Raw genomic sequence first — 24,300 nt, forward strand, 5'->3', positions numbered from 1 at the left:
TTTCGAACAACTGTTTCTCTAATTTTTAATCAGTTCTTCAAAGTTGATTGAATTACAGTCAATTGAATATAATGAGTGTAAGTTCTGACCTTTTCATCGAAATAACTTGTTCTTGAGATTGTATTATATTACACTGCCAAAATGAATGGGTAATAAAGTTTATGAGTTTAAAAAACATGAAAGGGCATATTAAAATGAGCTTGTTCCGATTTTTGCGATGGAGACTTTCGGGTAATATAAAAAAAATCTCTTGTAAATACTGGAGTACTTAAAAAAATTATGCCCAACGACAATTTAATATATAATAAGCTTAAATAATTAAAAAGAGTTACTTGAATATTTTAATTTTTAACCTTGAATTTAAAGAGCTAATTAAGATTTGTTTAGAGCAGTGAAGACATAAAAGGTTTAGATAGATAGCGAACTCAAAATTTTATTTCTGTTTTGGTATTTATAAAGTTTTTTTTTATTAAAAAAGGACTAACACTTTTTTTTTGTCATAAAAAAGAAATATAAGTTTATTTTTTTCTATAATAATTTAGACGAAAATTTCACCTCCCCCCCAAAAAAAAATAAATAATAATACTCATATTTTTGTAGTTTATAGCGGTAAAGAAGAAGAGAATGATTGCAATGGAAGTAAAAAATATCACCTTCACACCAAGGTAAAATCTACAAAATTAATTGGAATTACGAAAACGAATTTAATTTGCCATAAAGCATCATCTAAAAAACAAAATAGTTTCTTTGTTTTCTTACCTCTTTTTTTTATCTAATAGAAGAGAACACTTTCAGTCTATACAAATATTTTTTTACCTTCCGTATTTATATTCTAAGGTCATCAAGGTATCGCTCTCAAAGAATTGGCCCTTGAAATCAATTCAGGCAAGAAACGAACAATGCGATCCTTCGCCTGCAAGAACAGATTTAATTCCGTTTCTACGTTTTTCCACTTCAGAACATCTGAAAGGTTTGTTCGACTGTAGAAGAAAACCGTGGGACTTGGACTTGAGAAACTGCATGGTGGAAAATGAACTCCAGAAAAAAAAAAGGGTTTCAATTGGTAAACCAGCGATTTCGGAAATGATGCTTGCGATTTTATTTATTTATTTTTTTTGAGTATCATGAAACGCAATTTCTGTTAATGATTTGTAACACAAATATAAAAGTTCAAGGTGGAATAATCTTCTTGAGTTTTAAGCGTTTCTCAATTTTAGTGATGATTATGAACATAGAGCTTCAACTTCAGTAAGCATGCCCTTCTAAAGCTCATCCAAGACTTGACAGAGCAGAACTTTCTGACACATGAACTCGCTGATGGAAGGCTGAATATAAGATTTGATTCGTATTTTAAGTACTAATAGGCACCTATATCGTTACTGATTCTGTGTTTAACCCGTAATTGGAAACACGAATTTCCTCAAGCGACCAGTGACATAGAGCTAAAATGACTCCATTGTTCTTTTTCGTTTTTCTTTCTTTTGTAAACACAATTTGAATTTATTTTGGAAACAAGGCATTATAGAAATTATGTAGTTACTGAAAAATATTAAAAATATTAAATGTTATAATATTAAAGGTTGGAAAGACGTTATAAGAAAAAATTAAACAATTTTTTAATGAGAAAATACTTTATTTAGATATTATGGAATTACACTAATGTTTATAATTGTCAGAATTTAATAAACTAATATGAAGAAAACAATATTTTAAAATATTATTTTAAGAATATGTCTTTATTCTTTTTGCGTTATTCAAATTAAAAGCAGTTTCAGAGAATTAGAGCTAATGACTCCATAAATAACAACAAAAACTTTGAAAATGAATAACTCGGTTATACGCATGTGTTCATATTTAGACTTTTGTCAACATACTGCTGAAAGAACAACTTGAAGGTACAGAGGAGATGATTGTATTCAAGGACAAAATACCACTTAATAATCAGAGCTAATAAACAATGCTGAGTCATTTTGACATCTGTCTCTACTTATGGGTTAAAGGAATGAATATAAACGAAGTATTACAGTGTTATCTAATTATGAGTTCCTTTCCCTATTTGTTTTTTTCATCATATGCAAAATTATGCAAAGAGAAAAAAATTAAAATTATAACGAAATTTCAGCTCGGAATTTTGGTTAATCTCCGCATTTAAACATCCATTTCAGATCTTCCTTTCCCTGAAATTTCTATCTGAAAAGTCATATTTTTAGAATTATAATTATCTTTCAATCCATGTCCATGTGAATACGATAACGAAGAGAGCAAAAGCTTGATAGAAGAAATTTGGTGTGTTTATAACAGGGAAATTATAAAGTTGTATCAAATTTTGGAGAAAATCTATCAAACAGAACAGACTCATTTTCTATAAATAAAACAGTTCTACATAACAAAGATTAATTAGTATACGCGTTGAATGAAAATATAATTAGTTAATGTATTTATTTAACTGCGCCTATTCGCTCTCATTCAAGAAGAAAATATATTCAATTTTCATTATTGTCTTTATTCACTGGCATATTATGACTCTTTCTGGTGAAAGTATATTTATTTGTGAGCACGTTAGGGCGACAATAAGATAAAAAAATTAATAAAACTACTGTGAAAACTGGATAAAGGAGATATAAATATATTAACAAAAATAGTTTCTTTAAACCTTTAATTACATTTCAATCTTTAAATTTAAAATTTAAAATTTATAATTCATTATTATAAACATCATGGAATTATGAAATCAATTTTTTGGAATTCAGTACCAGATGATGTCACACGCATGGAAATAAAATTGTATTTAATTAATTCAATTTTACAAATTAATAATTTTTTTTATTAAATTAAACTGTTTATTGTCAGTAATTAATTTAATTAATTAATGTAAAAATTTAATTAAATTAAATGATATATTGACAGCAAAAATTTAAAAATATTAAAATTCTTGATTTGCAATTGAGAAGGCAGAAGTGCAATAATAATAATAAATTCTAGTATATAAGGGTACCTTAAAGATCGATTACGAACATGAAATAAGTCAGATGAAATAAAAGTGTTAAAAACGGAAAGCTAATTAAAAGAAAAACTCTAAAATGATGAATTTACTATTTGCAGGTGTGCCTGGGAAAAGAGAAAACTAAAATGTATGGAATGCAAAATAAAATAAAAGATACTTTCTATTGCGATATTTTGGGCGGAAATCGGTCATCGGAAAGAGAAAAAATCTGGGTGTTTCCTTTTTCTTTCTCCAGGAAAAGATCTTCAGTATTTAAAAATGATTAGGTTAATTGTCAGCTGCGAAAACAGTGTTCTATTTTCCCTAGTTTTAAATCTCTTTGTGTCAGTTGATGTTGCATAATATAAATTGGCCTTTTTGTTTATTAATTTCTTTAAAAGAAAGAAAAAAATAAACATGCGTTTCAAATGCTTTCAAAATTATCATATCTTAGAAGATGCGAATCCATCTTGTAATTAATAATCATAAATAATTTCATTTAACTCTCGATTCTCCTTTCTAACAAGGGATGAAGAAAACAAACAAAAATGTTAACATTATTTGAAATTGTAATGTTTTGGATTAAATATAATTGTTTCACAATACAATCAATTAACGAAATGTTTTATTTTGTTACAAGAAACCATGTATAGGATGAAAAATTGCACTTGAGAAGTGCATTTATCGAATTTATTTAATAAGAGGCATTTATTTATAATGAATAAATTACTTTGAAATAATTTAAGCAACATGTGAGTGGTGAACATTATAAAGAAAATGTAAAGAATTATAGAAAGCAACTGAAATTATTTTTTTCAAATTTTAAAAACAATGAATTAAGTGAAATTTAACAAACATTTCATTAAATTATAAATCAGGAAATTTGAAAAGTAAAATTTTGAATTTTGAAGTGTCAACTGTCAACTGTTTGAAGTGTCAACATATGGAAACTAATCTCGAAAAAGTAAGGCAAAAAAAAAAAAAAAAAAAAAAAAATTATTATATTAATAATAATTTTCTCAAATGATAATGATTGCGGTTTGAAATCAAGTTAAGGAAAAAAATAAATTATTGGAGCACAATTCAATTATTGCAATAAGTTAAAATCGTAGGTTCGCATATGAATTCTCACAATGCATTAACCATATTATTACCATTATAACTCTAAATCTTTTTAAAAATTAGAGGAAAAATATTATATATTTCAAAATTATGAATGAAATAAAGAGGTGGAAATGGATAAATAAAGAAATGGGCAAGTTAATTACTATTTTAAATTCAATAAATCCTAATTATATTAATAAGAAACCTTCAATTTGCTTTAATTTAAATTATAAGGCAACTTCCAATGAAAACATTGATATAAAAAAACAAATTCACACCTATATTATCAAATTAAAATTAAAATAATCAATTCTTTAATCTGTAGAAAAATCAGTACTTTGGGGTTATCCCATCCACCTGTCAACCGTCGCGAAAATGCGCCAAAGGCTTGGCGATTTTCGAATATGCGCAGAAGCTGCCTTTTGGCGGTAATATCGGGTTTGGCGAAAATGGTCGACGAGATAATTCCACAGTATCGAAAAAATCTACCGGAAGCAATAAAAAAATGGATAAAAATTGGGTAATATCTTCAAGGTTGAACTTTTTTGATTTAAAGTTCTTTTTTTTTTATAAAACTGTTTATTTTATATGGCAATGTTTCAGTGAAACGGAAAAATTTGAACTGGCCTCTATGAAGTTTTCATTCTAATAAGATTTTTTTCGTTATAAATAATATTAGGGATCTAAACGTTAAGGCGGAAAAACAAACACTTATATTTAAAAAAAAACAATCTAAAAGAAAAAAAATCGCTGAAAAATAATTATAACAATTAAAAGATAATACTTATCAAAAGCTGGGATGTTAAAAGTTGTTGCTTTATTTGAATAATATTTATTTTTAGTATTTGGATTGATTTTTATTGAATCAGATTTTAAATTTGGGCACCAGTCATTTTCGTTTAAGCTAGAACTCTCAAATTTTTTTTCAATGGCGAAAGCATTTGGCAATATTAGCGCACATACACAAACGCAGAATATAAAATTGATCAAACTTACATTAATTCCTGACGAATTTAAAAATTTACTTATAACTGTGAAAAATTTTCCGGTGTCTTCTGGTAATCTTCGCGATGCAGATTTCCACAAACATAATGGATCTCACTGATACGAATTACATGAGTCACACCGATTTAATTTTGAAATCCATTACTATCTTGCAGGAAGAAACAAGAATGCAGGATCAAAATAATGTATTCAGTTACTTTAATTATCTAAATCACATCATTAGCTTAAAACGTCATTAGCTTAAAACTGTTATTTCTTTAAGATTTATTAACTATTTGGAAAATCTTAAATTATATTTTTCTTATATAGGTTTTTCGAAAATTGGTATTATTTTATTTTCTTAATTTTTTCTTACACATGAGAAGTTTTTTTTGTTGCGAAAAATTTATTAAAATTCATGCGTGACCTACATTCAAATATGCTCAGTTCAGAAGGACCTTCACACATTTAAGTTTGCTTTAAGTGCTGTTCGCACTTACTTCATTGATAACGGAAGTTTGACAGTGGTATGACTAATACGAGACGTTCCACACTTATTTAATTAGGGGCATAAGTGGGTATCTCGGATCATCTGACAATAAATGGTACCCTTCTTGAAAAGAAACTTGTGCTATAGAACAAGCATTTACCAAATCATAGTTCTTAGAATGTTCACTCTCATACCACTGCCTCTGTTGATGAACATAGTACCAAATACTACCATTATTTAAGAAAATAGTGAGAGGGATAAATTAAGTTCAAATTTTACTAAACAAAACAATTAATTGTTGAAAGTCTGTTAAACATAGGTATTATGAGGCAAAAGAATATTATAAGATTTCTTACAGATGAATGAATTCATTATGTTTACTTCATGTTTTTTTTTAAAGTTACGTGATTTTATGATGTATGTAGCAACTTCTTTTTTACAGATATTTAAGGAGCAAATTTATTTATTCGAAATTCTGTAAAAACTATTGTTTTTAGAAAGCTAAATTTCATAAATTTGAGAAATAAAATTTTTTAAAAATAGTTATATTATCTCTTCGAATTTTGTTACCACAGACATCATGGAATAAATCAAATCCATTCATTTGTATTCATGCTGCCATGATTAAAAATAAATGCAAAAGATAATTGCCTAAAATCTTAGAAATCAGAAAAAAGATAACATAGAAATGAAATCAGCATTAATGAAAATATAATTATTCTAAATTTTTAGGTGGCGTAAATATTATTTTCTTGCTGTAATTCGAAGTAATCGCAAGAAGCTTTGGAATTGAAAAATCAAGTACAAAAAGAAGTAAAAGTTGTTATATATATTTTTTAATTATAAAAATCGAAGATATTAAGTTGTTTAAAACTTTAGCCTAATCAGTTTTGATAACAAGCGAATAAAGTGAATCTTTATGTGGATTTGGATTTGTTGGATTTTATTGGCACAAGAGCCCTAGTGTTGACTATGCTGCGCCAAACTGTATCTCTTTATGAGGAAATATAAGAAAAATTAAGGAAAGAACATTCTCAATTTTTAACTGAATAGTTAATAAGTAGACAATCATCGCTTTACTGAATTTTATATATCATAATAAAGAATCGGCAACGTTTGAATTCACAAGTTTCCCGAGATCACTCAACTGTGCTTTCATTCCATATGCTTTGTTTATCAACTATATCTCAAATGGAATTATTTGGTGATGGTTTCTTATTGCGTAAACGAAGGCTGTTTTTAAATAAATTAATAGATCAATAATCAACCAGTCAAAAACCATTTTTTATTAATTACAGCAATGAGATGTTGAAGTTTGCAAATTGTTGAAATTCTTTCTGAGATATTCTGTGTAGATATTACTGAAATTCTTGTTTATTATTCAATGAAGGGAAATATATTATACGACGTCATAAATTTATCATATCAGAAGATTTGTTTTATTAAAAACTTTATTTTTAATCTTTAGCTTTCAACAATGCTGTTTCAATAATATTTTATCATAGTAAAAAAAGCCTCTAGATCTGTAAAGAATTTTTAATGAAATTCGAACAATGATTTTAAATCGAGATTTCATGAAAATAAATTATTTATTTATTTAGTAAAAAATAATATATAAGAAAATTTCAATTATAATGTTGCATTAAACAAATAAAAAATTATACCATTCTTAATCTCTTATGAAATTAATATGAATCATTTTTGCATTTATTGTAATACTATTAACATTAGACGTTTGTTTGTTAATAGTTAATATTAAAACCCAGTGATCAATTAACAGGATCATACAGATTTCATGAAAATATGCTTTCTTACATCCATTTATTTCCAGTAACCATTTTATTTCATGCATTATTGTCTCTTTTTCTTATGACTTCTGGATACTTATTCTATTATTTTACTCTCCCCAATAAAGAGAATATTTTCCAAGTTTCATAAGCATAAATTTTGGATTTAGATTATAGTTTTTATAAATATATTCCATTGTTTTAATGGTGCAAATTATTTGTAGTTATTCAGTGCTATAATATGTCTTTCGTTAAAAAAAATTACACCCCGATCATTTGTAAATCATGAAGGTACGTAAGATTACAACAGTTTTCTTCCATTTGTGTAGTGAAAGGAATTGATTACGCCTTTTTTTAAAAAAAATCAATGTAATTATTTTGTGAAATTGTGTAGAAGTGTTGGCAAACATGAATTGCTCACTTTTTGCTTTGAAAATATTTATTGTTCTGAAAATATTTATTGTTTTGAACACATACTTGGATAGTTGAAAGCTAGATTGTCATTAAAATTATTGTTTAAAATAATCTTTTACTGAAATTAAAATAAGCCGTTCAATCGTATGGGAGTAAAATATAAAACGCTGTTGAATGTCTAATTTTTTTAAAAAAAGTTTATGGCATAAAAGTGGTGTATTTCTATATTATGTTATTAATTATTCCTAAAATAAATGACATAATATAGGAATATATCAATCCATCATTGATTAACTAACATTCTCATGAAATTAACACAACGCGAAAATAAAACATTGAAACAAAAAAAAAAAATCTGTTTTTAGAAATAATTAATATCGGAGATCAAAATGCAGTTAATAATGTTAAGTTAATAAAAAAAATTATAGAGGTAATATTTCATGCAATTGTTGTCAAAATTATGTCATGTTTTCGAAATCATTCCACACCAGATATTTACTTTTGTTGACTAACGTGAGTAGTCTCTCCAAAATTTTCTCGCATAGTCTCTAATAAACTTGTCATGACAGAATACGCCTTACATGACATTGGCGTATAATAGTTACAAAACATTGATTCTTGGCGCGAATTTAACAATTTCATTGAATGTATTGAGCCATCCTTGGCGAGTTATATGGATAGAAATTTCTGGCATACGTTAATAATATACAAAAATCGAAACTGTGTTTTAAACACTTTTTTTTTAGCAAACGATTGAAACAAAAATTTGACACAAAACTGTACTTGTAGTCATAAAATCCTGTAACAAATTTCATATAATTAAATCATTGTGTTTTTGAACTATCGCGTTTACTTGTTTTTGAAAATACAGATCGAAGAACAGTAAACCCTTAATTAGATTTGCCTCAAAATTTGACAGGTGTCTACACTATGGATGTTAAATTTGTGTACCGAATTGCATCTGTCTAGTTCTCTTCGTTTTGTATTATCGTGTTAACTTAAGAACGAACAGATGAACCTCCTCTGAATAGATATTACTCCTGATTTAATAGAAATCTGCAAATTTGATATAAAGACTGTATATCGAATTTCAAACATCTAGCTAGAGCTATTTTTGTCACAAACAAACAGACATTTTCCAAAAAAATGTGCTATTTCGAAATCATGGAGGACTAAAACGTGGGGATTAATCAAAATCTCGAGTTTGAATATTTTGACGATAACTGTATTTTCTCTATACTACATATGCAGAAAAGTAAAAGTAAAAAAAAAATGATATAGCAGACAAAAGATGAATTGTATTGAAAGTATGTGAATATACTTTCTTTTAATCACAAATTTCTGTATTTGGCCTTGTCGACATTACATAGACAGAGGACGTTAAGAATTCATTCAGACAGGAGAAGGATAATTCTTATTGAAGATGTGATTAAAATTCTCGCTCCTTTGTCTATGGTGAAAACATTTCAAAAGTTAAGAAGTTTCGAAGATCAAATCGAATATTTAGAATCAGTTTGTTGCCCGAAATTTGTCAAGAAAATTTCCAACATTTATTTTTTGCAATATCGGACTAATGTCTTTCATATTGGAATGAAAATGAAATAAAACATCCAAAAATTTTTGCATTGGAATATAAGTTATAATAAATGTAATGATTTTTATTTTGACAGAAAGAGGCTCTTCATTTGTCTGATATAACTTCTAGCATAATTGTTCCGATAGAAGACTAGACATGTGTAATTCATTTCTAGTCTTCTCAGATTCCATAATTGTTTCTTTAGCAAAGATTTTGCTTATTAGACTGAAAGACAATATACCAGCTCTGATAACAGTACTGACTATTAACTTCGGCAAATTTCTTTTTCACTGATTGGCTCATTTATCTGTCTGTATGAGAGATCATGCTTTAGATATTATATAACAGTTTACATTTTAAAGTTAAAAAGCTAAAATTTAATTGAAATTTTTTCAATTAAAATTCTCAATTGTCATATTACATTTGTTTCTAGATTAAATTTTCCTAAAATAATATTGCAAAAAAATAAGTTTTTTAACATTTCAAAATCTAAAAAAAAAATTGTCTTTTTAATGTTATCAATTTAATTTTTGTGCAGTTTTTCTCTGAATTTCGTCAGTAAAAAGAATATTTGAATTTTTAATGGTTTTGAGCAAACGATTTCATAATTGCAAAGAAATTCGAACGTTTTTCATTTACTTTATGAAATATTTAATCGCTTGATATCTCCCGATGTTGAAAGCTAACGAAGAATGATCTTATTTTTATATTTATTTAGTTTTACAAGACGAACAAGTAGGAGAGGTCGCTCTGAAAACGTTTCTCGTATACTTTCCGATAAAGGTCTGATCCATTTCCTTTCGATGAGACAATGAACGCCTTGATGGCATTAGCGAATAATAAGTCTTTGCCATAAATCTAGTATTTTAACTGAATCTATTATGCGCATATGCATTTTGGAGACATTTTTTTCTACCGATTGCAACCAAAATATGCAACTACATTTGTAATAAAATTACATATTGAATTTTATTGATTTAGGTTATTGCGCTTATGTCTCATGGTATTTTTCCGTTAGCTGGGCGCAGATGTCGCGAATTGAGAACCAAACGCGAATTTGGCGTAAGAAATTTGACGGAATTCTACATTATTTGGCGATTTTTCACATGAAAGTACAAAACAACAGATGGTCAACTCTTTGAAAGATTTGGTTCAAAATTCTATAAGATTTTAGATGTCTACTAGATCTGAGCATCAAATTTTATCTACACGGTTTTGTAATTATCAAGTTCGTTTGTATTAGATTGGACAGACAAATCGACTTCCTCTGAATGAATTTCATTCAAAATTTGACATAAGCCTGCAAATTCAGTCTAAAATCCATATTCCACGTTTCATTTATGCATTTTAAAGAATTTTTTAGTTATTATTTTCATAGACATCATTCAAAAAATACGTTTTTCGAGCTCAGAATGGTTTAAAAAGTGGAGTTTCGTTAAAATTTCGTTTGATTTTTTTGTTTGACGATTACAAAACTTTCTCTACACGAAAAAATAATAAATGCAATTACAATGCAGTGCAATAAGTAAATGAACTGGGCATTTATGTTTTTAATAGTGCTGTGATATCATTGATTCCTTTTAGATTCAAGTGCACACGGAATCGAATCAAAGCAAGAGATAATTAAAGTAACACGACTTCAATATCCGCCAATTTGACAGTATCATGCGCATGGTTTAGTTTAGTTATATTAACTTCCCGTTTTTAGAGCAACGCCATAGCTATTTTGGGAAGGATCTCGTAATTTTTGAACTGCGGTTAGATGACGAGGACGACACCTGAGCTGGCACCACGCTCTCGAATCTTTCAGACTGCACCATCAGGAGGACGGTTGTTCCCACTAGATTTAAAGTGAATCAGACCTGCTTACACAACAGTTCTTCGGTGGAAGCGATTCTCGAGCCGGAAACCCTCCGACTCCGAAGTCGAGACCTTACCACCAGGCCACCGTGGCCCATCATGTACATGTAGTTATGCCTAAAAGATTTAACTAAAATGAAATATAATCAATGTCTCTAGCGAGCCATATGGTCTGGTGATTGGTATTTAAATACATGAAATAAATAAATTTTTTAAATTTCCTTCGGTGATTAAATTTATTTGTTGTAAATCGATTTAAAGCATTCACTAATGTTTATTTATTTATTTTGACTTTTTTATCCATTCAGTAATTACATATATATATATGGAAGAAAATAAATCTGCATTTAATTAAAACTGTAACCTTTTTGATTTCTCTCTAAATTATGCTTCTTTACATATATAAAAACTCTGGCTCGAGCAGTTTTTTCATGTGCAATAGATATTTGTTTATTTACGTACTTAAAGAAAAAAAATAAGTAAATGCATACACAAATAATGAGAATCTCATAATTTTGCTGAATACAATTTTTCAAATATTTCTGCTTTTAAAACAATGGTTTTATATGATATTATATTTCACGCCTTTACGGAAAGTTCCATGCGTTTTAGTTAAATTATGAGATTTTTCACATATTATTGAACCCAGAGGAGAACTGCTGTGAACTGGGAACATGTGTACATTTAATACGATATTGTCATTACAAGGAAATTTATATAAGTTGCGTAAAAGTAATGTAAATAACGTGCTTCAATCTGTTACTATCTTACTTTTTAATAGATAACATGTTTACATCAATGTCAAAAGCATATAATTTTTAAATTCATGTTATATATTTTAGCATGAGATTTGTTTGTGAAATATAATTTAAAATGTTGGTAAAATTATGGTAAGAAGTCGTTAAAATATTTCGTTGGTAATTTAAAAAGAAGCAAATCTTAATTATTATTTTGCAGCTGAATTTTATATTAATATATACAGCACTTGAAAAAGAAGAGGCAATATTTTTTCCAAGAAAATAAAAAATCAACTTACCCATAGCACACAATTGAATAAGAAGAGCAAATAACCATATAAGAGTTTTGCTTGTCTCCTTTATTCCAACCATACTTTTCATGAAAATCTTGTCTTTCTCATCTACCTGAATGATAAAAAAATGCTCCTCAAGACTTTGCAACGATTCAGCTTTCAATATTCTGTATGCTTAAAGCATTTTAAATCTAACCCCAATACAATGTTCTTAATTTTAGATAAACCTTAAATAGAAGCAAACCTTAGGGGAAATCCGACCGAAATACAGTTTATAAACTCTGAAGAAGTAGAGTAAAAGAATACAATAAATATTAAACGCACGGCAAAAACAATTATTTCCTTTTAAAAATAACAGTTAATAAAACAGTCAACTTTATTTGAAACTTGAAGAACGCGCCGAAATGATCCAGTAGAAACGTGAGATGTTTGTGAGAAGTTGGTTTCAGATGATGAGAGGGATTATCAAGATTCAGCGTTTACAGTTGTCAAGGAAACGAGCCCTGTAGCGCCACCTGAAGAGTTGTTCGTGAACTTTCTATGACTATTTCAAATTCAATTTAGGTCTGGGTGAAAGGAGTTCCGTGGCAAACCTGTTATTTAAGGCAGGCACTTTCAATTAACTCGTAAAGATGAGTTAATCTGAAATTCATGAAGAGTAGAGAAAATATGTGATTGTTCGTATTTTTGGGATGCATAGTTTACATTTTCGAATTACAATTTTATTTAATGCAGTTATGGCTTTATATTGCTGAAGGAATAGTACAGCATTTTTTAGTTTCTTATGTACTAAGAAAAATCATTATATAAACATTATAAAAGCATTATATAAGTATTTCTTAGTATGCCAAGAAAGATACTAAGAGAAAGTATTTGCAATCTTCTAAAGATTCGAATTCGAGTTTTTGTTGAATGTCCATATTTTAGACTTGCCTGTTTATCTGTGAACACGATGATTCAAAACCGCGCTGATCGTTCGTCTTTATGTGCTTTCACATGCATATAAATGCAATAATTTAACTAACCATATAATAATTTAATAACCATATATCAGGATTAATTGTTAAAGGAAAAAAAAATCGCCGGAAATCGCATTCTAACAGGCATTTTTGTAATTATTGCTCGCCAATGACATCAGTAAATGATGTACAAGTACCGTTTTTTTTTCTTTTTTTTTCATTTTACTTTATTATGAAGTACGCAATTCTCATTTGTAAAACTCTTAAAATAAAAATCTGAGCACTCATGACGTTCAAGGCCTAGCTCTAAGCTCACAATTTTATGCGGGAGTTGGGAGGCGATAAAACATTTATTAGAAAGTAAGCGATAAACTTTCTGAGAGACTGATTTTCTAAGAGAAGAAGCTTTGAAGAATTTCCTCTATCAGAAAATTTTCAGCTTTTAGAAAATATTAAATTTGGTTAATTTTTTAGTTAAAATGAATAGAAAGTTCGTAATAATAATAATAAAAAAATCGAATCCGAAATTTGACTAATCTGCACTTTTTAGATCTTCCAGAATCCGAAAAACGCATTTTGCAGTCATGTTTGTTTATCCGTGAACTTGACGAATGAGGAACTCTCTGAGTTAGACAAATGTAATTTGTTATTTGATCTTTACATTAAAATAGATTTTGAATTAATTCCATTTACAAGAAATTTATCTGTTTGATTGTCTCAGTGTAGATAAAAACTCTAACTACGAAGCGTATAAAGCTTTACGGATAAAATTTTGTCCATAGTTCTTAGCATTTCAATTGTAAATGCTTATTAAATTTTGAATCACATTTATCAAAGGGGTGATCGGCTTTCGATTCTTATCTTCGCAGGCACGTAAACGCGATAACTAAAAAAAGTTCAAATACTTAAACAAATTAATTTAGGAATACAGTTTTAGCATTTAAAGTGTCGATCGCTATTAGATTTTAAATCAAATCCCTACAAAATACTGTATGTCTATCTTTCCATATATTTTCATAAATATAAATGTGATAACTCAAAAACACATTAGCATAAATGGAGATCGGTATGTGATCTTTATACTCAAATTATAATTTAGGTCAAATTCTTCTTTCAAATCAAAAAAGAAAAAAAAAAAAAAAAAAAAAAAAAAAAGACGTTTAAAATTCATAATTGGTCTTCTTTTACTACACAAAAATTATCGTTTGCTGGACTTTGAAAGAAAAAAGTCCGCGTTTAGTTTAGTCATATTAACGTACCGTTTTAAAGCAACACTAGGGCTATTTTGGGACGGGCCTCGTAATTTTGAACCGCGGTCAGATGACAAGGACGACACCTGAGCTGGCACCCCCCTCACCACACTACGCCACGCCACAACAGCGGGAGGACGTATAACGTGCACCAGATCCACTTACACAACGGTTTTTCGCTGGAATCAGGTCTCGAGAACCTGAAACCCTCCGGTTCCGAAGCCGAGACCATACCATCAGGCCACCGCGGCTCGTAAAAAGTCTGAGAACTCAGGTATGTTCACGGCCTTCTTACCCAAAATTTCTTTTCCCCATTTTTGTTATGAAAGGAGGAATGATGACACTTTTATTAGAATACGCGAAAAAATTTTGTCGTGGCCATTCCCGTTTAATTCATTATTATTTCACATTCGAAATATTTTCATAATTTATTTCAGTTATTCTGAATTTGGCATTGCACATACTTCTTCTGCCAGCTTCCAAAATTTAAATCTTATACTTATTTATAGTTTGGACATGATAATGGTTATGAACAGGATAATATTTTAAAACTCCGACTTATGAAATAATAGACATCATAATGTAAAAACTATTTAAACCGTTTCAAAGGATAGGTAGTTGAAAATAAAGTTACAAAAGACTTTTAGATACTCTTCTTAATGTAGTTACTTCTTTGGTAATAGATTCTCATTTAAAAAGATTTCTTTTAAAATTTAAATTATATATTTAATTAAAAATTAACAAAATGTTAAATTTAGTTTATATTATTGCACTAGAATTATTTTTAAATACATTAAAAGTAAAAAAAAAAAAAAAAATTCCCCCCTGAAGTAGCCGTTTTATTCTATGCAATTTAATCAATAAATTATAAATATCTTTATGCATTATTTTTTTTCATCGTTTCAATTTTACTCCATTTATATATAAGTGCATTGAGAAGATATTATTCATATGTTTTTGCATGCAATTTATTGTAGATAAAATTAAGAGTACATTTTAAAAAATAATGCTGGCTATTCTGTTAATGGACCGACAAATTCAGAAGATTTTAGTATAGGCATCAGAATGAAACAAAAGTTGCAATGAACATGTTGTCGCAAGTCACGATGAATACCATTATTAGATTTGATTATCATTATTTTAAAACAATCAGCACTTCTGGTCAATAAGCTTTGAAAACGCTATCGTTACTGATAGGTTTATTTTTCTCAAGGCGGTCAATGAAATGGCATAAAATCTGGTGGTTTTTACAAAATCAATTTTTGTCATAAAAGAAAAAAACTCTTTTTATTATCATTTCCAGAATACTTTGAAATAAGACTCATAGGTCCTAGGATCTGTATAAGAATTTACAATTGTATAATTCATAAGAACATTTATTGACTAAAGTCACATAAAATATAATTATTTACTTCATTTTGATGAGTTTTACTTTCTTGTACACTTAGTATAAAGAAAGTATAATAATTGTAAAAAAATTTGAAGTCAAGTTTTTGACGAATATCTATGTTTTAGACCTCCCTTAGTTCGAGAAACACATTTATGGAAAATCTGTCTGTCAATTCAAAAGCGCTTTGAGCTAGACGGCTGAAATTTGGTTTACGGCCTTTCCGCCTAATTTGCAGATTTCTATTGCATTTTGAGTAAAAGCTGTTCAGAGGACGTCCGTCTGGCTGGTTGTTCGAATATAAGTTAACACGATAATTACAAAATGAAGAGATTTAGATAAATAAAATTCGGATTTAACATCTACAGTGCTGACATCTGCCAAATTTTGAGCCAAATCCAACAAAATTTGACTGTCTACTGATCTATACTTTTAGAAATGTATAAAGGTGATAATACAAAAACGCAGTGACTTAAATATATCCAAATTTTGTATGCGATTTTGTGCTTGCAAGTGTAGTTTTGTATCAAATTTATGTTTCAATCGGTTGAGAAGAATGCGTTAAAACCCGAATTCGATTTTCTTTCAACTGCATGCTGAAATTAATCGCCAAATAACTCGCCAAGGATAGATTCAGTAAAAATATTAAATTCATGCCATAAGTTAATATTTCACAACTATTGTACGCCATTGTCATGTAAGATGTTCTCTAAAAGGATAAGTTTATTAAAGAATATCCGATAAAGGTTTTGGGTGACTATTTTAGGTAGTTCTTGTTAGATGTGCATGTCCATTACTAAAAGAAAAATAAATTAGCTGATGGTTAGCAATTGATATTTTGTATATATTAAAGTACATTTACAGAATAATAGTGATACAAAAATGTTGAATATTAATATCACCTATACAGAATAGTTGAAAAATGTTAACCCTACACAGAATTGTTTAATTAATAATATAGATATTTTAAAAATTGAGGAAAAATTTTTCTTTCATTTATTTTTTTACAAAATAGCACGTGCCATATTTATTTAATTTCTTATAGACATGTGTTAAAAATTAGATTTTTAAAAAATAGAGTTTACAGTGAGAGTTAACTAAAATTTTGGAACTAAGCTTTTGTCGGCATAATAGCAACAAGTTGATAAAAATTAATTTTTATCAAGAAAGCGTAAATTGCACGTTCTGGTTAAATTTTATTTCCATTTTTTTGTAAAATCATATTATTGGAAAATATACTTAAAATATGTTCAAAAATTGACTAAAAATTGAAAAAAATTAATTATTTTTTATTTATTAATTATAATTATTTATTAATTTTAATTAATTAAAATTCGTTTCAAAATAAGAAAACCGCTCCGAAGTATGTGTTCCCACCCTTCCAATTATGTATTTGCTGAATTAATTTGGTAGCTCCAAATCTTTAAATCAAGCTTCAATCAAGCTCCGGATCAATTAACTTAATTAGCCTGTAGAGTGTCAACATCACGAATCGAATTTTTGATCTTCCCAAGTTCGTAAAACACATTTCTTTTTACATTGTGTCTGTCTATCTGTGTCAAAGATAAATCTAAAATATTTTGAAGTAGACATCAAATTTGTTATATGGTCTTTACATCGATTTTGTAGTTATCTATAAAATTTTGAGCGAAATCCTTTCAGAGGAAGTGTCTGTCTGTCAGTCCGAATACAAGTTAACGTTCGTTAAAATAACGTAACATTCGTTAACCTTTGTTTTCAAATAATAAGATAATTTGAAAACGAAGAGAACTATATGGATAAAATTTGGTACTTAGATTTAACATTGAAAGCTTTGATATTTGTCAAATAATGCACCAAATTTGTCAACAGGTTGATTTTTTGTCGGCTGTACTTTCACAAGCGTGCAAACGTTGTAACTAGAAACGCAGTGACTTAAATATGGGAAATTTAATATATGATTCTGTGATTACAATTGTAGTTCTATATCAAATTTTAAATTTAATTGGTTAAAAAAAGCGTTTAAAACACAAATGAGTTTTTCGGCTATCTATTGTTAAATGCCAGGTATTTACCGTGTCAACAAATAGCCAAGGATCATATGAAAGATTCAGTAAAAATGCTAAATTTAATCCAATGATCAATATTTAATAAATATTGTTCACCAGTGCCATGCAAAACATTCACCATTTTATCCAAGGCCCTCATTTTTATGCTGGGGAATGCGTTAACACCTTTATTAGAAGGTACAGGAGAAAGTTTTGAGAAGAACCCCCCCCCCCCGGTTTAAGAAAGTAAACTCCAAAAATTACACTAACAGTACACTAATTACACTAAAAATTACACTAACACTCCAAAAATTACACAAAATGTGATTATAAAAAAGAATTTTACTGGAAACGACAAAAGTATTCCATTGCAAATTACTATAGAACGTCGGTTAAACGAGCATAATTTTTTACCGAATGTTACTTGTACTGTGAAATATTTATTACGCCAATTAGTATTTTCCATAGGAAAACATGTAAAATAAAACAATTCATTTCATTCCGAAAAAAATACCCAAACAAATTTTGATATTGTAATTTATTCTTAATAATCCATACTTTTGTTTTACAAAGTTGTCTAAAAACATTTGTTTTTGGCTATCTTTCGAAATTTGGCGAAAATGAGATACAGCATTATCGTTAAATAAATTTATTACGCCATTAGCTATTGTCTTATTAGATTGATTCCTCTCAATGAAGGATTCAATAATTTGCCATGATTTTAGCTTGATTTATTTCGCTGGAAGTTTATTACTCTATTGGTTCCATTATTTTCTCTTTTGAAACTTCTTGCTGTGATACAGAATGTAGCACCATAGGTTTTATTTTGTAGTTCTGGCTATTTTATCTAACCAGTTCATCGGTATCTTTACTACCCATCTCCAGTCCCATAACCTTTGTCAAAGACACAATATCATTGATTAGGCTCCATAGATGCTTAAATCCCTAGGAGTCACGTTCGGCAACGCTATCCGGCCAAAGTATTTTCTATGTAGATGTAATGGTTCTATCCAAACAAGATTGATACAGGACAACCCAACATCTGACGCCATCGTATCTCCTTACTATTCTTTTTGCGAAACATCGCTCGTTAGCATGTCACTTTTTACATTTTGTTTAATTAATTACTAATTATGCGAATCACTCGCTATGGGAGTTGCTTGTTAAGGCAGGTTACTTTTTTCCCACATCACAATGTGCAACCATTGCACTTGCAAAAATGTTTGGTATTTTTTTTTTCAGTGATTCAGTTAATTATATGCATGCCATCTGCAGTTTTATTTTGAAAAAAAAAAAAAGAAGAAAAAAAAAGATGAAAAATTTCAACAAGCAAGTTCTAAACATAAAACCTTGCATCACTCATTATGCAAGGTGCTTGTAAAGAGAAGTTTATCTTTCTCTTCATAATAAGACTTCTATTAAATTGTGCAGTCTGAAACATATTTTGAAAAAGAACGTAGCTTTAGGTTACACAAGATGATTTGTTTTTATTATTTTATATAAGATAAGATTATTGTCGGAGATTTAAAGTACGACACTGACAGGAATGATATTTTAAGACTGAGCACAAAATTCTGAATCATAGTCAGATGACTACAGTAAAATCTTTGCAAATTGTCACTCCATTCCAAAAGAAGTGCTTTCGAGCATATATAGTTTTAACGGACACGAGACCGAAAGGGGATTTAGGCATTTGTGATTGCTAGGTAATGCACATCATTTAGACTCGCTTTTAATAGTCATTCAATTTAGTTTAACATTTTCAATTAATCATCATTTAAAAAATTATTGTAGTTAGTTTTTATTCCAGTAACATTGAGAAAATATTTACTGTGTGCTATTACAAAATCAACCATAGTTACTAATGACTAATTTTCTACAAATATAAAAACAATAAAATGATCAGACAATTTAAATATTATAAAGAAATAATAAATTTCAAACAAATAAACATTAGAAATTAGATCACGGTATTTGTCAAATAGTTTGTAACATATTATAAAAATGCAATTCTTTAGACTTTAATTACGAATTGATAAATTTAATAATTCAATGTATACACACAACAGTCCTAATGTTTTATAAATACATTTTTTTTAAAAATAACTTTCTTTACTAGACTAACAGCTTTTTTTTAACCAACCTGCCTGCAATCCATTTTCAGTCAGCTTTCTTAGGCAGCAACTTGATCTTTCTAGTCGTAAATCTGCCACTGACTATATTGTACACAATATTTGATGTCAGAATGCAATTATGTTGTTTATCATTTTCGGTATTTCCTTCAAAAGCATCACAAACTGAATGATCCATAAAAAGTCTTTAAAGCATTGTCCAATGTCCATAATGCATCTGCAATGTCCTTTTCAGCATCTGAAAAGCAGAAATTTTTGTTGTTGTTTAATGTAACTATTCATACAATTCGTAATTGTATTCGGGAATTTCGAGCATTCGCAATGTATTTGAAGTGTTTCATAGATTTAAATATTTGTGAATAGGGATTGTGATGTGCCAACATAGTCAATAACATGATCATTATTTCTGCAACACGAGTTACATTAAATTTTTTTTTTCCAAGTTCTTGTTCTACAGTCTTGTCACCTAATATCAGAATCGAACTCAATGTATGAATCTCTTCCGGGTTGACCAAAAGAATAATATCCAAGGTATTCTTTTTCGTTTAACTTCATCTATCTCATTGATTAATTTGGCTTTATTGTAGGATATATATATTCATGTTCTGGCTGCAACCACTCTATTTTTAATATTAGTTTATTTCTATTTCTTTTTTTCTATTTTATTTTGACTATCTGAGAGAGCTGGAACCTATGATTAAAAAAAGCCATTGCGACATCATTTTCGAAAATGTGTTGATTTAACGAATTAGGCATAATAAATTATTTTTTCACCTTCAATAATGTTTTTCCTCACAGAAATTGCAAGAATTAAAATGTTTTCTTTCCCATTCAATAATGATAAGGTCAAAACATATGTTTTTTATTCATTACTTTTTGGAAAGGTAATTAAATAAATTCTTAAAAAGTAATTCTTAAAAAGTAATTATAATAAATAGAATAAAAGCAAGGGGAAATTTTGACTGAAAAGACAAAGAAATAAGTAAATATAAAACAAATATGAATTATCATTCTGTTATTTCTTGCTTAAAATTCAATTCATTATTCAAATTATTCGTTCTATTTTATTCTTTTCTCTCACGGTTCAATCACATTTCCAAGATGATATTTGGAAATATGATTTCTTGGAATATTCTGGCATTCCACACCTAACCCTATATGCTGATCAAAAACTACTGAAAACAGGACAAAAGAATCTCCTAAATATTTCATTTATCATGAATTCAGTAAAATGTTTTTAAGATTTGGTTATTCGCTATCTTATCCAGATGTCACATTTCAGGTGATTAACAACTGCAGAAAAATACTCAAATGATAAAAAAAAAAAAAAACCCTCATAGCACAATCTTGATATTAAGTAAAAAAGTTTAAGTAAAAAAAAAAAAAAATCTCTAGGAAATATTTTACTTTGTCTAAAGCACAAAAATGAAGCTATCAAAGAAACTCATTAACGTTTCTTCTTCTTTTCACTATGATCTAATCTGCACTCGAAACTTTTAGGATTCTCTGTCAGTTGAACAGTTACACACGGAAAGATTTATTTAAAAAAAAAATGCTTAGGAAATATGCTTGTGAAAGATTACATTACAAAACATAATATTTGAACTAAAAATTATGGTCGTAGAAATTTATATACTTTTTCTTATACCGTAAACAAAAGTTTCCGTAATAAAAAGTTTAACTAACTTTCTTAATTTTACGTAATACGTTGGTTTAGAAAGATCATACCATTGAAGTTACCATTATGATATGATGATGGATAATTCACGCCATGTGCGTGTTTGTGCGTTAACAGTGACTGCACTAGCGTTGATTTTCTCTGAGGCGTGATATTATGTCTACTTTTTCACCAAATAGATATGCACTAGATTCTAGAACTAAGAGGATTTTATTGACCTCATCATTCAGTCAGAAAAATTATCATTAAATTAATTTTTATGATTTGATAAGATTGTCGTTGTCTTGGTAACGAGGCTTGATTTTGGAGTTGAAAGATTCCAGGTTTGCAAATCGAGTGTGAGAAAATATTCATTTATACTCCTTGTGAGCAAAAAATTTGACTTCCAATGCCAAATGTCCTCTCATAGTTTCGAAAACTTGAAGAGATATCTGTCAGTTTTGGTTAAAGAGGTTAACAACAATCGACAACACTTAAAGAGGACTAGGTTCTTTAATGAAATTAATTAATGTAATTATTAACCGATAGTTAATTATTCTATTTAAGAACTGCATTATCTTAATTAATTGAAATTATTAATCAAATTTAATTGACAGTGTAATACTTACACTGTATTTTTATTATGTTTCTTAAGTGAGTTAAACACACCGAAAACAGTACACAAAAACATATGTACTTTTAAATCAACTCATTTATCCAATGACAATGATATTTTTGGAATTGTTTCAATTATAATACACCTGAAATGGCGTAAACGATATAATATATTTATGAAAGACATTAAAAAAATTCAGGATAGAAATAATAGGCACTTTTAAAATATGATGCAATCTATAGGAAAAATGTCTTTTTTTCGTGATTTAGTGCATGATGAAAAATACTTTATTGTTAAGTTATAGACAAAATGAAACTAACAGTACTTAAGGAATACCATTAAACTAGCATAACTCCATTTTCCATTTTACTCCTACATTCATTATATTTTTCGGCAGAATTCGTCAATCGGAACTCGAGTTTAAACAGCTCACTTTCTCCGCATTAGATTTGTTTTATATGATCAAGCGAGAGACAATAAAAGTCTTTATTTCTCTGTATACTTTACGTAGCTGAATGCAACTGAAAAATTGTATGCTTAAAAATTGATTGATTTTCTGTATCATATAACAAGATGTTTTCGATTGCGATCAATAAAATATTGCCTAATGTTTACTAAAATTATATTTTCCACTGATGATTCAAGATTTTTGTTTTGAGTTTTAAATTTTGATATTTTCAAATAATATTGATATTTTTCGCAGAGATTTTATCTGTATTAATTGATTTTTTTTATACTTTCTTAAAATGTTTTCTTTGATTACAGTTTCGTATCCTTATTATTTTTCTTTCACTTCTACTATTAAAGAACATTTATTTTTAATTATACTCAACATTTGTTGCGTTCGAAGAAATTATATTCAGTATTTTTTATTGGGGAATTATATTTTTGTTATTTGTAAGTTGATAGATTGCAAATGTTTATTTTCAAGATGAATGTGACATTTTAATTTTATTTTTTAGAAAATTTGTAACTTTTAAAAAATATATATGAAATGTTTTTTATAGTTTCAAATTTGTGTTTTCTTTTTATAAATAATTTTTAACATATTACGTTAAAATTGCTATTGAATAGAAATCTTTCAAAAGTACTTGAAAACCGCTTACATTTAAAGAATTCAACAGTAACCAACTGATAAAAAGCCAAAAACGTTTCATGAGACTAAGTGAGATCTCACAAGTAATAAACGTAAAAATTAAAAATTCGCGTAATAAATTTCTTGGATGCTAGTATCAATGCATAGAAAAGAATCAAGAAATTTAAAATCTAAATCAAATTTCAGTTCAACATTGGTAATAAACATATCATAATCTGACTATACTCTATACCAGTGGAGAGAGGTTTGCACCATTTTTAGTATGTACCGCATTTATGCCAAAAACTTAAACAGAGAGAAGATAGAGATTTAATTACACGAAGATTATTTTCATTTTTGTAAGTAAAAGTAATGATTATATTTATTTGCTTGAATTTATATAAAATAGTGATTCAGGAGGTTACGGATGAAAAGAAAACATTGAACCAGCTTTGCAGTTAAAATTTTAGTGCTGTTTCTGGTGATGAACATACAAAAATTTCGAAACATAACTGAACTTCAGAGTAAAAGCAAATAAATCAAGCTTTAATTCTGCTGCATTGAATGCCTATTCTACTTGTTTGTCACGCTAAAATACATTTTATTTTCTAAAAACGGTTAACTTCTGAAATTGGGTAAATTTTGAAAGGGTATATTTTGTTTTCTGAAAACGGTAAGAAAAAAAAGGAGGAGGGGTAACGTTGCATTATAAAATTTAAGGGAGTAAAGTAACCAGAACTGAGTTTTGAAATTAATTTCGGCTCATTTTATTATTAATTAGTAATGAAAACAATGTTTATATTGGCGTAGATATGCAAGTGCTATGTAAAAGAAAGTCACGAGCTCAAAAATGTATGCGCTAATCTACATAGATCCTCTAAGTTTGCCTTAATATTATTTTTAGATTGCAAATATAACTCTTAGAGAGGCAGAAAGCAATTTTGGTACACACAAGATTGCAATTTGTTA

At 28.3% G+C, this 24,300-nt stretch overlaps 2 protein-coding genes across 3 annotated transcripts in view; one reads left to right on the plus strand and one right to left on the minus strand.

The window, feature by feature from the left end:
- LOC129962224 (uncharacterized) overlaps nt 1–12,647 on the minus strand; it is a 35,968-nt gene extending 23,321 nt beyond the window's left edge. Inside the window, exons 1-2 of the mRNA XM_056075964.1 lie at nt 12,473–12,647; nt 12,235–12,340 (exon numbers count right to left, since the gene is read on the minus strand). Of these exons, the coding sequence (XP_055931939.1) occupies nt 12,235–12,316 (82 nt within the window). The 5' untranslated portion in view covers nt 12,317–12,340; nt 12,473–12,647. The remainder of the gene's footprint in view (nt 1–12,234; nt 12,341–12,472) is intronic.
- Nucleotides 1–24,300, plus strand: part of LOC129956611 (uncharacterized) — a 136,438-nt gene that overhangs the window by 8,096 nt on the left and 104,042 nt on the right. The gene's annotated exons all lie outside the window — the stretch shown is intronic.

Source organism: Argiope bruennichi, chromosome 2, assembly GCF_947563725.1.
Source record: "Argiope bruennichi chromosome 2, qqArgBrue1.1, whole genome shotgun sequence".
NCBI classification, from domain to species: Eukaryota; Metazoa; Arthropoda; class Arachnida; order Araneae; family Araneidae; genus Argiope; species Argiope bruennichi.